The 17,936-nt window shown below is 39.7% G+C and overlaps 1 protein-coding gene across 3 annotated transcripts; it reads left to right on the top strand.

Annotated features, from left to right (window-relative positions):
- Window positions 1–4,022: 4,022 nt before the first annotated feature.
- On the top strand, window positions 4,023–16,235 carry LOC119728509 (U2 small nuclear ribonucleoprotein A'-like). Of its 3 annotated transcripts, XM_038200777.1 has the most exons (10): window positions 4,023–4,294; window positions 6,636–6,783; window positions 8,641–8,719; window positions 9,396–9,442; window positions 11,266–11,368; window positions 12,423–12,502; window positions 13,549–13,627; window positions 14,234–14,339; window positions 15,678–15,727; window positions 15,779–16,234. In XM_038200777.1, exons 1-10 carry the CDS (start codon window positions 4,213–4,215, stop codon window positions 15,818–15,820), a joined length of 816 nt encoding a protein of 271 aa, XP_038056705.1. In that variant the 5' UTR covers window positions 4,023–4,212; the 3' UTR covers window positions 15,821–16,234. The 3 variants fall into 3 exon arrangements, with proteins under 3 accessions (XP_038056705.1, XP_038056706.1, XP_038056704.1); XM_038200778.1 differs by having other exon boundaries at window positions 15,681–16,235; XM_038200776.1 differs by having other exon boundaries at window positions 15,678–16,234.
- Window positions 16,236–17,936: the final 1,701 nt, after the last annotated feature.

Here is a 17,936-nt window from a genome sequence, read left to right as displayed (position 1 = left end):
GCAAAATTTTGTGAAAAGACATAAATCTTGGACTGGTAAACATTTCTAATTTTGTTAGAAAATACTTTCAAAATGCACTTGACTCTCAATAGGACTCAACCAGAGAAGTGGTGTCTATAGTCTTAGAAAGATTCCCATACCTGGCCATCACTATTTTTTTTCCTGCAGTGACCTATGAGCCACCAGAATGTGATAATATGTCCTACAAAAATGTCAAATTCAGCAGGGAAAATATTGAAGTATTTACTGAGAAACCACTTAGAAATTTTAATAGTCTAATAGGGTTTGTGCACAGGGTGACAAGTTGTGTCCAGGTTTGGAATTCTTTCCATATGCTTTCTGATTTGTGTTGAAATTTTGCATTTTGGGTGGGGGGTTGAAAATATATTTTTTTTTACACCTTGGGCCTATATTTGTGATTTACACAAACACTTTACCTGGTAAATAACACACAATTCAAAGTTAAATTGGCAGAAAAAGTTGGTAGTTTCCATATCATTTTCCGAGGAAATTCTCAAACCTTTCAAGAAATTACATTGAAACTAACGTTAGGCATCTTGGAATGCCCAAACATGATATTCTTCCCAAAAATAAGAAAAGGAAAGAATGTAGTATCCACTTTTTTGGTTGGTACTGCAGGCCTTATATAGTCTGTGGAGTTGAGTGCATTTTCAAAAGTATTTTCAAACACTGGAAATATTTCACAGTCCCATAGGAAAACAATGTTGCAACCTGACGCTACTTCAGCGGTTGTGTACAAAGTCTACGGAGAGTCAAGAAAATTTTCTAAGTATTTACTAACAAAATTGGAAATGTCCCACTCTTATCATCATTGTTGCAATGACTGACATGACTGACCTTCATTGAGATGATTATATGAAGAAAACAGTTGGGAAAGATTCCCATATCTGGCCATCACTAATTTTTCCCTTCAGTGACCTATCATCAGCAATCAGAAAGTGATGGTAAACCCTACAAAAGCAAAATTTAGCTGGGCAAATATTGAACTTTTTACTAAGAAAACACTAGTCTTAGAAACTTTCAGACCAGTCCCACGGGTTTGTGCACAGGGTGACAAGTGATGGCCAGATATGGGAATCTTTCCAAAAGTGGCGTCAAGTTGCAACATTTTATGTTTCCCACTTGATACTTCAAAGCCAATATGCACATTTTGCACCTGGCCCATAAAGTTTAAATTCCCAAATGGTGGCATTCACACAGTGTACTGGCGCGGCTTCATCATGCAGCAGATGCAGTTTGGTATGATAATCAGTGTAAACATGTGCAGCTGAATAAAGGGACCGATTTATTATGCTGGTTGCACATCGGTTCACCTACAACTAACAAGTAACGTTACCCTCAAATTTGGCTCAAACATTGACGGGCTATGCTTGGATTTTGCTTCAGATGTCAACGTGAGACCAGCTGGGCAAACATTGCGCTTAAAACTGCTCAATTCTTGCCTGAAATTGTTGTTCAAAATAAGACAAGCTGGTAGAACTCCGATCGATCGAATACTTGAGTACGGCCGGACGCGTAGCACCTGCACCAAGAAGCAGACGAAAAGATTCCGCGCTCAAATTTCAGGAAAGGTTCTTGACTCAACCCCGCTTATAGTTCGTCGGCTGGTAAAGCCGCGTTGCATCATGATTTTGGCGTTCAAATCTGGGAACGAATGCGTAAGTGTGTGTCAAGCACGTGACCTGTTCGATCGGCCTACCGCCCCCTTCCCCATCCCAAAAACTTCAGATATTTATTTATGATATTTATTTATGTTTTAAAAAAAAACCAAGAAAGGGCCGTTGAAAAAATGAAGCTTTCCCGAGCAATAAAAAAATCGTCAGGCGGATAAAATCATTTAGGGCCTTACAAAGGAATTCAAACTGTTTTCACAGAGATTGATTAGTTCCTACAAAATTGTATAGGCCCTATATACTGTTCGTGGATTTCAACGAATTGAATCTTTTCTTTGACGAATTTTCATTTTTTTTTCTAAGTTGGCGTCTGCAACCCATCGAAAAGGCTCGGAATCAGACTCTGGTGTAGGCCTGTAACCTAGTTTCCTATAATTTCAATATTTATAGTTTCATTATTTCAATAGTTCAATACCACCCCACTCACCCACCGTTCACATGTGGTATCACCATACGAACGAAACAAATGGGGCCATGCGGCTTTTTAGAAATAAAAAAGTACTCCGGGATATGCTACTGGTCCAGTTTGCTCATACACTTGTATTTGCTTTTTTTTTGCGTCGGTGTTAAATTGACCATATAAACATGTGAAAACTCACCAACTCACGAGTTAGCCGAGTAATAGTTTATGGGTCCGCTCCTGAAAGTTGCGGCAGCAAGATGTGCGTCGTTTGCAAGAACGTCTTGACTTGAACTGTTTCTCTTCACAAACTGAACTTCTATAAACTTAATGTTTCAAAATGTATTAAAGTAATGTAGTTGCTGTAATCCCTCAAAAATAGATCAGATAATACCCAACCCTTAAGCAAATTACTAATGACGTCAAACTCTGAACCTATGAACTTTTAAGTGGTTGAGTGGGGTATGAAAGCCCTTTATACAGTCTCAATGTCAATACAGACGACCCACAAAAGTTGAACCTTTTAAAGAAAAAAAAACGAGGAAAAACTAACTTGATTGAACAAATTAATGAAAAATACAGTCTAATACTAGTCTTGTTACGTCTATCTCTTGTCTTGTTACGTCTATCTCTTTACGTCTATCACGATCTTGTCTTGGTACGTCGATCTTGTTTTGTTCTATCCCTTGTCTTGTTACGTCTATCTCTTGTCTTGTTACGTATATCTCTTCTCGTGGTACGTATATATATATCCGCGGTCTTGTTACGTCTATTGTCTTGTTACGTAGTGTCTTGTTGCGTCCATCTCTTGTCTCGCGTCTATCTATTGTCTTGGTACGTCTATTTCTTGTCTTGTGGTGTCACTCTTTTTGGAGTGTTTCTTTTCACCATGGGCCCAGTAAAAAACAACTCTAAAAAGAGTCAAGCTTCTATTCTTTCAATTAGCCATTATGCATGGCGGACAAGTACCGTTCAAAAAATGATCAAGATAATGATAAATTACATGCTTCACTCTAATTAAATAAGACTAGATAACTTTAATCAAGTTGGTCCAAGAGCTCAAAATGATTCTGCTCAATTGATACAAAATATAGATATTCACTGGGAAGTCTTTTCATCATGAACCTGGTCTCAATGGGTCGGATTTAACCCATTCATTGGTGTTACGAGAGGTAATCCTATACGATATCACTGCCCGGCTTCAACAGTCTACAACCTGTCTAAGTCTCAAGTGACAGACGAGCAGTATTATTGCTGTGAAATCTTGATAAGTCAAACCTCAAGGGAACAGGTTCAAAATTTGATTCAAGCAGAGTTTTGAGTTAAGCAGAGATATTGTGTATATCATTGTGATACTACTGAATGCAATGGCTTCTTTGACTAAACAGTTGTTTTAGTTATCAGAGTTTTATTTGACTCATCGAGATTTCACTGTACTGATGTGCAGTACAGTGCAAAGAGGTATTCTCTAGCTCAGAATCATAATGGCCCAAAAGCGGGCCCGAACCCCACGCCTGTAGCTCAGAATAGCTGATTCAATGATTCCAACCTCGAAAACGATGTTCAAATTATAATCTTTTGCTAAGAACATATTGCTTAATATAGCAGCTGATGAAAGTGGTCAGAAATGGCCTCAGCCGGATCACACCACAAAGCATCTAGAATCCAATTTGTTTTCGGGGCCCACTGGCGGGCCCCGAACCCCACGCCGTAAAGGCTTCGCACTTCGCGCTTGCATCAGTTCTGATCAAGGTATCCCCCCCACACTTTTGAGAAGCGATTGACTTCCCTGCTAGCTGTGGCTGCGGACGATGATGTGCGAACAAACTTTAAAACTTTTTTTTAGAATGGTAAAATGGTCAAAAGAGGGCGTCATACCAAACGCGCGTCGGGACCAGTCTAGTATCTAGACTTAAAAGAGTATATTTCCAATATATTAGACGGGTATCCTAACTAGAACGACGCTTAACCGAGAGAAAACGTGGGAATGTCGTGCTCCAGATGAGAAAACTTTGTATTTTGAATGATTTGAATCTACTTACCTTTTGAAGTGTAGTTTATTGTCTCGTTTTGCAGGGGACATTTGGACATACTGTTTGTCCTGGAAAGCACAACAGAATGCCCAAGTTAACAGCAGACTTAATTGAGCAGAGCTCACAATACACAAACGCGCTGCGAGAAAGGGAACTCGATTTGCGTGGTAAGTGCAGGCGATATGCTGAAACCGTGTATTTTCGACACATGACTGTTCATAGTCTTTACCAAAACAAAAGTAAACTTGGAAAGAATGTTGCAACCTGAAGCCACTTCTCTTTTCATCTTTCATCTAAATGGTGGTCAGTCATTGCAAAATGATAATAAGACATGAATCTGGGACTGAGAGTGAGAAACATTTCCAATTTTGTTAGGAATAGGAAATACTTTTTTGACTCTCCATTAGCTGGAGTTACCCAGCCCTGAGTTTTATCATTGGGTTGTCTATTAGGGCTGGAGCGAATTTTTCTCGTAACTTGTAGTATAGTAGCCCGACTGCGTCTGGCCGTACAGTACTATCGCAAGCTCTGTAGTACGACCAGACGCTGAATGCTTCCAAAAAGACTGAATTTTGTGGCCGCCGATGTAGCGATTTTGCTACATCTTTCGATCGCAATTATCTTTTCATCCGGGGCACAAATTTCCAAAGTTAAGGTTCGTAGTCGTAGAGCAACTCATACCTTTTCGAAAAAACGTTGGTTGGCCTCAATATTTTCATCCATCTGGCCACAAGACGAATTTCAGTCATAAGATTCCACAAATATCGTCCCCCATGCGATCCCCCATGCGATTTCAAAATGGCGGCCGCGCTGTAATGAATGCAATATGCAGGCGCGCCCGCGCAAACTCATGAATATGCATAACAATCTGTGACGTACGACCTCGTGTTTTTGGACGTGCGTGCGGCGGGGCCGTACGTCCAAAAACACGAGGTCATACGTCACAGACTGTTTATGCATACTCGCTTGGACAGATTGACGGCTGTTTCATGTCGCAACCCCGAAAAAAAACCCCCCGCAGACGATTGGCTGCTCAGCTCATCTCGTGTACAGTACGTGTGTGCACACACACGCGGGCGCACGTGCGACCGCGTGCGGTGCGGTGAGAGAGGAAAGGACTTGAAACTTGTCTAAAACGATGTCTGTTTTAGCTGCGACAGTAAACAGCCGTCGAATCATACGAAAATAAAACGCAATGCGCATGCGTCAGTTGGGAGAAAATGGCAGCTAGCAGTAGCGGACGGACTTCATGAACCGGGGCCAGAATTTTCCTCAATTTTCGTCAAATGCAACTTTTGACGTACAAATAGAATTCAAGACAGCTTCATATGTGAGTACTTATTACATGGGCAAAATAACGTCCAGTGTGTAACGGAGGGAGTCAGAGGGACACGTTCGCCAGGTTCGAAATGACATAAGAACGTGGCGTAGTTTACAAGCCACGTTCACGGGTCTACCCGCTTACTAGAGCCTTTGCTTAACCACTACACCAAACGTGCTTCACAACTTTGGTGGGAATTTAATACATCTTATAATTCAGCCCTATTTTAAAGAGTACAGCGCCCTCTGTTGATATGGATTGCCGCCGGCAAACCTTTAGTAATCGTTAGTTTGCCGTCATTACCTCCTATGTTACCTCCGGCAAAATATCCACTATCTTATTATTACGGGGAATGGTACCTTAAAGGGACATTCCCATAGGGTTGTACACCAAACTTTTCCAACTTTAACCCTAACCCCCTAGGCCCTTGTTGCTTACAACCATCCTCAATCCTCCAAAATCCTCCAAAATTTTGTAACTCCGCCTAAATTTTTCAAAATTGTCAGACAGTCCTGCCTCAAAATGCATTCATCCTCAATCCTCCAAAATCCTCTTGTGCTTCAATCACCATTCATCCTCAATCCTCCAAAATCCTCATGTGCTTCAATCACCATTCATCCTCAATCCTCCAGAATCCTCATTTGATTCAATCACCATTCATCCTCAATCCTCTAGAATCCTCCAAAACCGCCAGGAGGATTTTGGAGGAGTGAGGTGGGTTAGGGTTAATGACCCGGCTCCCCAATTTCCCTTATCCTACCCCCAACGAATTCTGGTATATTTACGTTTTTGACCATGAGCAAATGATCTAGCCTATTTGTGATGGTAAAATTTGGCCTCTAAACAGGAGTTGTGATATTAGGGAGACATTGAAATGTCTTCTTAATCTTCGGTGTCTCCCTAAGGTATAACTTAAGACAAAAAAATGTTTTTATTAAGGGGACATTAACAGGAATTACAGGGAGTCATGAATATTATTTTCTTAGAAAACTAAAAACATTTCTCTCCCAAATTTATACCTATTTACCCATTACTTGTTTGGAATGACAATGACTGTATTATATGTGTAATGTTTTTCTTACCAAACCTTTTCCTTAGATAATTATTAAAGTTTATTGGATCATAAGAATGATGACAACTTAACTACAGTGTTTGTTGTCAATTTTATTGTTTATTTTACCTTGTAGGTTACAAAATCCCACTGATTGAGAATTTGGGAGCCACCTTGGACCAGTTTGATACCATCGATTTCTCAGATAATGATCTCAGGAAACTGGAAGGGTTTCCCTTACTGCGTCGACTGAAATGCCTGTTGCTCAACAACAACAGAATATGGTAAAGTAAAACGGAACTTAAAGGGACCATCAAATGAATTCTTCTGAGAATTTTTATGACTGAAAACATTTTAAAACAGCTTTCTTGCCATATAACTATGACTTTCCACGTCCTTTGTAGCAGTAAAAGGGAAAAATTTCAACATTTTAGTTTTTATGCTCATGAAAATCTCCATAACAGTAGTGTCTCCATAGCTTTGTGTACAAATATATCACACTTTTCTTCATTTTCTTGGAGTTCCACTTTTTACTTTATCATGTTAAACAGCTTGTTTTGACAATAGTAGTGGCCAATATTTCTTTAAAACTTTTTTTGTGGGTAATTTTGAAGGACTAATTTTTGTACTGTTCATATGCACTTTTGACAAGTAGTACCTTGTGTGACAAAAGCAAATTAGTGCCCTCTTGCATGTACTGATGAAAGGATTTGCTAATAAATGAAAAATTACCATTTTCTTGTCACTTCCAATGAAAACAAGTATTAAGATCTTGTATTGTTGCAACACATAGTAATGTACATGTACATGAAAACAAGATGAGCTGAATTTCCACTGCATGTTTCCTTTAACCCTAACTCCCTAGGCCATTTTGCTAGGATGTAGCCTCAATCCTACAAAATCCTCCAATTGGCCCCATGGAAAAATAGCATATAGCCTCAATCCTGCAAATTCCTCCGTTATTTCTTGAATATGGTCCATGGAGGGATGACCACTGCCTGAATCCTGCAAAATCCTCCGGCTATGTCTGTCAATAGGCTGAGGCAGAGGCAGTGACATCCTGGAGCAGTACGGAGGATGTCAAGTATAATCAAGGACTAAATTTATGCACGGCTGAGCATAAACAACACAAGGTCCGGCCCAAGACCTTGACACAGTGCGTACTCCGAAATCAGCAACGCACTTTTGCCATGTAACGTCAATCCTGCAAATTCCTCCAATTTGCAAAAAGGATTTCGGAGGATTCAGGGCGGTTAGGGTTAAGATCTTGTATGTATTGTTGCAACACATAGTAATGTGCATGAAAACAAGATGAGCTGAATTTCCACTGCATGTTTCCTTTAAGGTATGGGGTATAGACTTGTATTAACTTCTTCATCATTTACATCGTAGAAATGAACTATAACAATTTAACCCGAACTGCCAAGACCCTTTTTGCTGAGATCCATCCTCAATCCTTCAAAATCCTCAAAAATCCTCCAAATCGACACTTCAAAATCTTCCAACATGTACCATTTATTGAGGCAGTGCGGATGATAGCCAGAAGCACTAGGGATATGCCCAATATAACGTGGATCTCCATTATGCATGGATGATCATAAACAATGCAGGATAAAGCTCAAGACCTTGAAACAATGCATCTTTCACAATCAACCGATACTTTTTTTGGAATACAGCCTCAATCCTTCAAAATCTTCCAAAAACCGGCTGGTTGATTTTGGCTAGGGTTAAGACAGAGAAGTGGATGTAAAATTATGTGTAAACAGAAGTAGAGTTGAAGTTTAAGTTTGGGCAGTGAAAAAGCAAACAAACAATGTACATGTACACAGCCCTTTGACCTTCCAAATGAAAAGATCAATGATACACATTTTAGACGTGAAAAGTTTCTGGTCACGTTTGACTTCTTCAGATATTTTGCCTCAAATGTGATGAGAAATAAACATCACAAAGAAGCAAATTTTGCAAGCATTTTATAGATCGGGATTCACACTGACATCATATCTGTATTGACACTAGTAAATTTGTGAATCCCCCCCTCCAAATTGAACCGCACCGAAAACACCACGCTTATAGGAAGTCTGTCGATGAATGGTAAATAAAAAAGAAACTGGATATAAAAGATTTGATTTTCTTTCTTTCAGTCGGATCACCGAGGGCTTAGAGCAGAACCTGCCCCGTCTTGATTCTATCATCCTCACCAACAACCTCATGCAAGAACTGGTAAAATCAATTTTTTGCCTTACTCTGGAAATCTTTTCATATCAACCACTTTTGGAATAACAGGATTGTTTATAATACACAGTGAAACAAATGATCCTGATACAATCGGCCAGTTGACAGTATTTGCCCTGCAAATTTTCCAAAACCATATTGAAACGACACCTACATGTTATTAACCCTCCTACTATTTTAAGAGGTCACCAATGGTCAAAAAGTTTGTATCTCACCTCCTGGCATACTGTGTACAAACCAATGGGGGTCTTCGCCAATATTGACCCAAGTAATAACCAGGCTGACAATGCATGTTCCCACAGAAGGGGTTAAAAAAAATGATTTGGGATGTCTAGAGTTGGTTCAATTTGTTTTGCTATGTTTTGCTGGTTCCAGTTGTTTTGCGCAAACAAGATAGGCCCTTTTTCACCACTTATAAGAGCCAAGTTGACGGGACACAGCGCATGCACATACTGGTTTGTGTGCATATGCATGACTAAGTTTATTCCACATGTGTACAGGCATCATCAGCATTGTGTTCAAAGTCTACCCCAGTGGTCTTCCCCAATCTCTCCCTTTCTTACTGTTGAGGGGGGTACTTGTGCAAGGAGCCCATACCTTGATGAAAATTATACCATCTGTGCATATTTTGATATTGTTTTATTTTTATGTGGCACTTTTTTAGGGTGACTTGGATCCCATGGCAAGTATCAAGACACTTACATCATTAAGGTCAGTGCAGTGGTAGTAACTTAATTTTTGTTCAGAATCTAATGTTCGCTGGTATCAGAGTGGCCAGCATTTAGTCCCCTGTGTATCTGAATGATTGACAGACTGACTTGCTTAAAGGTAGATCATTGTCATTTGTGCATTTGGGCAATTCCACGGTTACTCACGTTACATTTTTGTAACGTGAGTAACCGATTTTGTGAGTCTTGTTTATCATACATAACACATTTTTCTGGATGTCATCTTTGGTGCTTAGGTAGGTCTAGGTCTACTCTATCTACCATGGAGATAACAGTTATTAAACCTTTTCAGTAAGGTAATTACAGCCCAAGGAAACTCAAAAGTACATCAAAAATGTAACGTGAGTAACCGTGGAATTGCCCATTTGTATTGTTTGAGGGAACAACAGTGCTCAAAATTTAAAGACAGATGCTTAATAATCATTCTGATGAAGTTCTGCTTCAGTGAATGCTGTATATTCCGAGAAAACAATATTCTGGAAAGTGATTTCAATTCAACAGTTGCCGAGTCATGTTTTAAATTGCGCCTGAAATCAGCGTCCGGGATGCTTGTCATTCAGCAGATTGCAGCTACGCGATGTCACGCACTGAACCGACGAATTGTAGCAACCTGGCGCACGTGTGCCTTGTGTCAGCACTTGGGCGCACCTATACACGGCTTCACTGAATTAAAATGAAATTAAACAGAAAGTTCCATGGCATTTGCAGCCCAGGCCATAAAACTAGTGCTTCCTTTTTACTGTACAGCCTCCAAAATAACTGCAAGGGGGCATCTACCAAAACGTACTTGCAATTTGGATATAAAGTTACTGAGAATAGACTTTATTCGCGAGTCGGCCATATTCAATTGAAACAAGCTAAACTCTTCATTTTTGGAACTTTGGAATAGAAATGAAAGCAGTGACATAAAGTTAATACAAATTAATACCAGCCTGCTCTGATGAAATATTTAAAATTTTTGATTAAGTACAGTCGAGTCTCGTTAATACAAACTCTGTTAATACAAAATTCTGGTTATAACAAACACTAAGCCTTGGTCCCGACTGTGCATGTATGTGCACAATGAATGGGACTGATGTTCCTCTTAATACAAAATTCTGATATAACAAACAATTTGGCTAGGTCCGAATGAGTTTGTATTAATGAGACTCGACTGTATACTGTAAGGCCAAAAAAAAAGTCTCCGGTTTCTGGTATGCGCGCGCGTCGCCGTAGCCATGCACGTCAGCAAAATGAAAACATTTTTTTTTCAATGAAAGATGATGTCTCAAAACCGCCAAACTCACTGGTTTGACTGGAATCCTGCTGCTGCACAATTTTAACGTGATTCTAGAGGATTGAGGATGAATGGTGATTGAATCAAATGAGGATTCTGGAGGATTGAGGATGAATGGTGATTGAAGCACAAGAGGATTTTGGAGGATTGAGGATGAATGCATTTTGAGGCAGGACTGTCTGATGATTTTGAAGGATTTGGCGTAGGTTATCCTTCATTTAAACACGAGTGCAAAGTTTTGGGATGAGGAGGATTTTGGAGGATTGAGGATGAATGCATTTTGAGGCAGGACTGTCTGACAATTTTGAAAAATTTAGGCGGAGTTGCAAAATTTTGGAAAATTTTGGAGGATTTTGGAGGATTGAGGATGGTTGTAAGCAACAAGGGCCTAGGGGGTTAGGGTTAATAGTGCAGCACCATCCCATTTAACAGTTTACCATTTTTGAAATACATTTAGCAAACATGATCTAACATGGTTTATGGTACGTTTGTCAATGGTCTAACATGGCTTATTGCCGATTGTTGTTCAGCTTGTTAAGAAATCCAGTGACGAGTCGGAAGCATTACCGGTTGTACACCATCCACAAGATACCACAGATCCGGGTGCTGGACTTCAGAAAAGTACGACAAAGAGTAAGTGCATCTTGATTTCCTGACCATCTCTCATAAAACAATGTGTAGCAGTTGGTCCTATTTGTACTACATTACTCCAATGAAAGACAAAACGCAAGACTCAAAATTTGGTTGGTAAAAGTGGGTGTGATCCAGGGGCCAGAGGTATGTTATAATTACAGGCTCCGGGAAATTTTGTGCAAGGGAAATCAATACAAACAGCCAGTGTTCAGTAGAACGCCACTATAACAAACACTATGGAGCCCATGAACATTTTTTTCATAGCGGTTCTTTGTTATAATGATTGTGCATTACAACAGAATTTATTATATAACCGACATACAGATCCTTGTCATTTGATTGGTGGAACTCACATCACGTGACATTCTTTATTGCTCCCATTCACACCGGGGCTCAAAAAGCCCCATTCGCCCATGGGGAATGGGAATACTGTGCAGCAGTTAGGATCATTCTTGTTTCATGACGCGGTATTTGTGTGCAAATGCATGCTGGTGTGCGCGTTCAACCTTGCACATAGCCCGTATTGTTCCAAAGAGCCAGCGCTACAGAGATGGGTTCAAACATTTTCGTGTAGGGGTGGTTTGGAAGAGAGAAATACATTTCCCACCAATTTTGTATTGAAATAAAAGTTCAAATATATCAAGTGACAAAGATCTATATGTCAGTTATATAAAACAAATATGGAGTGGCTTTAAATTGTGAAATTGGAGGAATATTATCGCTCGGTAAAATCTGGACTTTTCCAGTTCACTCGCTCGGCTTCGCCGCGTGAAATGGAAAAGTCCAGATTTTACCTGGCAATAATATTCCTCCCATTTCACTCTGAGCCACTCAATATTTGTATACTATTTCGGGAGCGAAAGGGGATGTTCGTTATAGTCGTGTCCGTTACAGCGGCATTTTAGTGTATTGACCAACATAATGTCCACATTTATGAACATAGCAAACTGAGGCATGTGAAAAAGGAAGAACTGAGGATGCTCTGACTAATACAAGTCCAAAACCCTGTGAGTGAAAAGGTCCTTAAGACTCATTTTGTTGGATCCATTTACAGGAACGAGAAGCTGCTGCACATCTGTTCAAAGGCAAAAAAGGACAACAGTTGTCCAAAGACCTTGGCAGGAAATCTAAGACGTGAGTGCTCTTCCTTTTAACCCTTTTTTCTGCCGACCAGTGGGATATGCTTCTGTTCAGGAGTGATAGATGGTGTTATGGGCATGGGTGCACTGGTTTGCCTGATAATGGCACAAAGTACATGTGACCAGTAGCGGCGCCAAACTCTCAAACTTGGGGGGGGGGGGGTGTCATTTGAGGCTGTTTTTAAGACTGTTTTTAAGAACACAAAACATATATGGATCGACCGCAAAAAAAGGCGTCACGTGCTATCCGTGCATCCCCTTGTAATATGTATTGTCTTCTCATGGGTGATGTTAGCCATTTTGTAGTAATTGCCAATTAATCCTCCCCACAAACAGGAAAAAAAATTCACAAAATATCCTTGTTTGGGAAATACTCTGCACATTCAGCATTGAAGTCACTTAAAGCTACAGTCCATCATTTGCAGCTATCCAAAAAGTAACTGACGTAATTATTGTTGAAAAACATACTTGGTTGAAAGATAGTAAGGGGACGAAACTCCCTGTGAAATGATTCTGTCTGGCAAGCTGTCGTTTTTCAGAAATCAATGAAAGAAGGCCTTTCCAACTTTAGGCACATCGTTGGAAATTTTGTTAGTAGCTTGTGTTTTTATTTGGCGAAATGCATGCAAGCATTGACACGACGCACACGCGCGCGTGGTCGTCAGATCAGTGCTCGACATCGCGTGGCTGCAATCGGCTCAGTGAGAATGTGTCTCGGATGCTGAATTCAGGCCCAATTTAAAACATGATTCAGCAACTTCTGATTTGGAATAGAGATCCTAGAATATTGTGTTCTTGGAATATACAGCATTCACTGAGCTAAAACTTCATTAGGTTAGTTGTTCAGCACCCTTCTTTAGATTTTGAGCACTGTTGTTGCTTCAAATGAACATAATCAACAGATTACAAATGATGGACTGTACCTTTAATGAGGATTTCTTCTGCCTCTTTAATAGCGTCCTGCACAAGTACATAGACGTTTTGAAGGAATTGGTAAATTGAAATAGTCCAATAGTGTCACTTGTCATTTTATCATTGCAGGTTTGTACCAGGGGCACCCGTGGGTGGTGAGGGGGACGCAAAGCCTGGACCATCACCGCAGGATTACGCTGCTATCAAGGTAAATGATGATGACAGGTGTATTTGAATAATACTACCTTTTAACAAATGCAATATCTACCATGGTTTTAAGATCCCTGTGTGCTTCATGGTTGGGCATCATAAGTTTAACTTATCCCTGTTTGTCATGTGACCTGTCTCAACAAAATGAGCAAAAATTTAGACTTTTTATGATTTCAGATATTTGTATTTTGGGATTCTGCAGAACAAGAGCTTTCTAATGGTATATAACATTTTGGGGGTACTGAGTTCATTGACCACCAAATTGAAGTTGCAAAAGTAATTGAAAGGAAAAAATGGCATTTGAAATTCCCGCTGTCGTATTGTAGCGAATGAAAAGTTAACTCATAAAATGGGATAAAAACAGATTTTTAAGATGCTTTACAAATGGTCAAGCTCCCACTAGCCTTTTGGAAAAAGCTTGTACATGTACCTCTACAATTGCTCATTTTTCCCCCCCACAATCGTTCAGATATTCAGAGACAAAAGAGGTGTCATAACCAGGCCATACAACCCGCGTACTATTGTATGAACACGAACCGTAACCATTGGGCCACGAGGCACTGCCCGCTGTTCATTGCACTATTTTCTTTCCCGTGTTTTCCAGGCTGCCATCGTCAATGCCAAATCTCTGGAGGAGGTTGAGAGATTGAACCAAATGCTCAAGACAGGACAGGTTCCAGGGAAAGACGCCCACAACAAAAACCAAACAGGTTTTTGGTTTTGTTTGTTTGTTTGTTGTTTTTTGGGGTCATTCTTACTTTTACTAAAGTTTGGTGGCCATAATTCTGTGATTTCTACTTGTATTATCTCGCATTCATCAATGCCTAAGACAGTTTACCCATTCCTATTGGTCGAGAGCCCGTCACGTGGTCGGTTTTAAATGGTTGATAAAGACATGGCTGGCTGGTCTTAAACACTTTTCCAGTGTCACATGAACTTTGGACTACTATGAAGTCTGGTGCCTTTTACCGTTTTATTGGTTGAACGTTCACAATCTTCATGTAGGCATGCGCAATGCTACCAGGGAGTCAGCATTTCATAGTGCTAAATTCACAATACACCGGCACAGCTGCGTTCTGCACCACATCGCGCAGTATGGAATTGTTGTATAAGAAATTGTTTGCGACGAACTCGCGAGAGGGACATACAATCTAGCTAAAGGAGTGTTTCGAAAAACATGAAGTAAAATTGTTGAACCGTTAGCAATTTGTAATTTTTGACTTGTTTTGACTTTTTGACCTAAAAGGTTTGAGTTTTTGACCGAAAAGGTATTTATGAATGGGAATAAATATGTGCTTGGTCGGTATTAAACACTTTGTTTAAGACTGGTTGGAGTCTGGAAGCTGATAATGACCTTCGGCTCAGGTAATTATCAGCATTCAGACTCCAACCAGTCTTTTGAGTGAAGTTGATTCGAGAGCTGTATGCAGGAGAAACTATCGCCTTTGGCTTTTGCGACCCACAATTAAAGTTTGAATGTTTCAAAACTCAGAATCTCATGCTGCAAAATTCTGTTCAGCATAGACGTTTTTAGTTCTTCTGAAGTTAACTTATTTCGATGGCAAAGCTTTTAATTTATTGTCATTTTTTTTACAGCTGGAGAAAGAGACAAGATCCCCACAAGATAAAAAAATATAAAACCCCAAGGAAATATTTCTTCCAAAAATATAAAAAAATAAAGTTAACCATGATTATAGATATTGCCATGATTAACAAATATAAAACATACCAATTGTGGCTCACAAATTTCTATGCCAGTCATTTTGGAAAAAGTTTCACCAAAATTTGAACAAGCAAGGCATAAAAATAGTCATATTCCCGCTATTATGAAACACTAGAAAACTACAGATGTGACTTTCATTTGTATGTTTAACAGTTTCTTGCAAAACACAGTTGTTGAGCAAACAACTATTCAGACGATATATGTTTGAAGCATGCTTCGCTGTTGAAGATCGTTTGCAATTTGTGGATGGCGAATTTGGCATTTCACAGGCACTTGCTAAAGTGTTCGTGGTTTGCTAGAAATGTTTTTGTTTTTGTTTTCTCAGAAGAGATGGAAGAGGAAGAAGAAGTGGAGGAGGAGCAAGACATGGACCAGGCTCCGCCCCCAGGAGTGGTCAATGGGGCAGTCACGCTGTAGCAGGATCAGGCTCCGCCCCCGGGAGTAGTCAATGGGGCAGTCACACTGTAGCAGGACCAGGCTCCGCCCCTGGGAGTGGTCAATGGGGCAGTCATGCTGTAGCACGATCAGTTAGGACATGCTGAAATTTGACAAAAACTCTCTGAAATCATTCCTTTATGGTCACACTACTACAGCCTTCAAAACACCTCATTATATGAGAATGCAGTCAAGGGTATTTCAAGTATTCAAAAAGAATTGGATAATTTGCACATGTATACATTTGAGCACAAGAAATGCTGTAAAACGTGGTCTGGTCCAAAGTTTTGTACTGACTTCAGAACAAGTACCTTCCTTTGATTTCATTTGTCCGTTTCCATGAAAGTCGTTGATTGTTTGGCCCAAACTGGACTCTACTTTATCTTGATATATGTACTCGTGACTGGAACACTGGCTTAAAGGGACACTGGGTCCTGGAACAGACCAATTGGGCCACAAAATGCGCTTTGAACGAGATGATGATAATCGGAAATAACTTGTAAAAGTAGGATATAAACATCCACACAACTATCCTTTCAAAACTGGGCGTTTTTGTGTTATTCCTGTATTATGCGTGCGAGAACGAATTTCGGGGTCCACTTTTGCGACCCCATAAATTCGAGCTGTTTGGATGCTAGTTGTGATTTCATTCGTACGCGTAAATTGTTCGCCTTTTGCGGACGTTGAAGAAACCACAATTTTTTGCATTGGTGATTGGTCACCGCGCGCTGTTCCTGAGACACACAACGTGTATAGCGTACATGAGAACGACACGAAAAACGTATTCGTACTCCGTCATGTCCGATGTAAACAAGCGGGTTTTTTTTCGTCTTTTCTCGGGAACGGTAAGACATTAGGTTGGTTTCCTTTCAACCAGATGTTTGAAATAGGCTAAGTAAGCAATCCAAAACATAACATTTTCGGGGATTTCAGGACCTAGTGCCCCTTTAACAACAGGATGATGAGTACTGGAGCTTTTTGAAAACCTGACCATTTGTTTTTTTATAAAGTGAGTGTTGATGCAGAGAGAATTGTCAAATATCAACATATAATGTGAAGAGCACGACATGACCATGCTGTTTGTATATATTAAATTTTACAGTTTAGAGCGGCATTTTAAGCTGCATGTTATTAGTAGATACTAAGCTGGAAAGAACATAACCTGGAATGTGATTAAGAAAATAAGTTTATTTCATATAAAACATGATCCAAGCTACTAGAAGGACATTCTGAGACAAGTTACTATGTTTTTGGCCGTTTTATAATGACTGCAGTACTTAAAAAAAGGCATTGCAAGAGAAAAGGTCTCATTTTCAGAAGTTCATGTTTCTTTTCTTTTATGAAAATTTTGTTTTTACGGATTATTAAAGAAAATAACAAAAGAAAATATGTAGTTTCTATAGAGAAACGGTTGGAAAGAGTGATGTAAGTATAGTGTTTCACGTTCACAAAGGTATGTACTTGGTTTAATTCAACAGATGTAAGTGTATAAAGCAAGTCATGAATGTTTTGAAGGATGTTTCTTTAAAAAAAGTCATTGTTTTACATATGTAAATCAGTAAGATAAAGCTTTACGGTAGTACCATGTGACAAATCTCTTTCATCAGTTTGAGAGGTTCTGAAAAGAACTGGGGGGGGGGGGGGGGCAAGGTTTTGGACAGTATGCCCGTCAGCAGCAGACCGACGACGGGAAAAGCATACTGTTCGAATCATTGAGTCCCCCCCTGTTCTTTTCAGATTCTCACAAACTCATAAAAGAGATTTGTCACATGGTGCTACCGTAAATCTTTATCTTACTACATGTACTACCTTAACCATGGCAAACCTTACAAATCTGGTCTGTATGTATTCAGCTGTATTTCACAAGACATCATGCAAGAAGACATTTTTGTTTGTTTTTACTGAAAGGTTGTCTTCTTTTTCTTTGTACAACTTCCTTGTCAACATTTGCGTTATAAAATTCAGTTCAATGAAAACCCCTGAATGAAACTTGGAAGGTTAATTAATGAAAGAACTTAACTTGTTGACAGGATAGGCGTGTGGTTTGTTTTTGTTCCTCCCAAACTTAGTAAGGTATCTTTAACAGCTATTTTAGGGGTCAAAAAGAAGTCGGTTACTTTGATGTAAAAACCTGAAGTTTGAATCACCC

This window comes from Patiria miniata, unplaced genomic scaffold (assembly GCF_015706575.1).
Source record: "Patiria miniata isolate m_02_andy unplaced genomic scaffold, ASM1570657v1 HiC_scaffold_20, whole genome shotgun sequence".
Taxonomy (NCBI): Eukaryota; Metazoa; Echinodermata; class Asteroidea; order Valvatida; family Asterinidae; genus Patiria; species Patiria miniata.
Note: the sequence above shows the minus strand (reverse complement) of the source record. Positions and strands in the feature narration are given on the sequence as shown.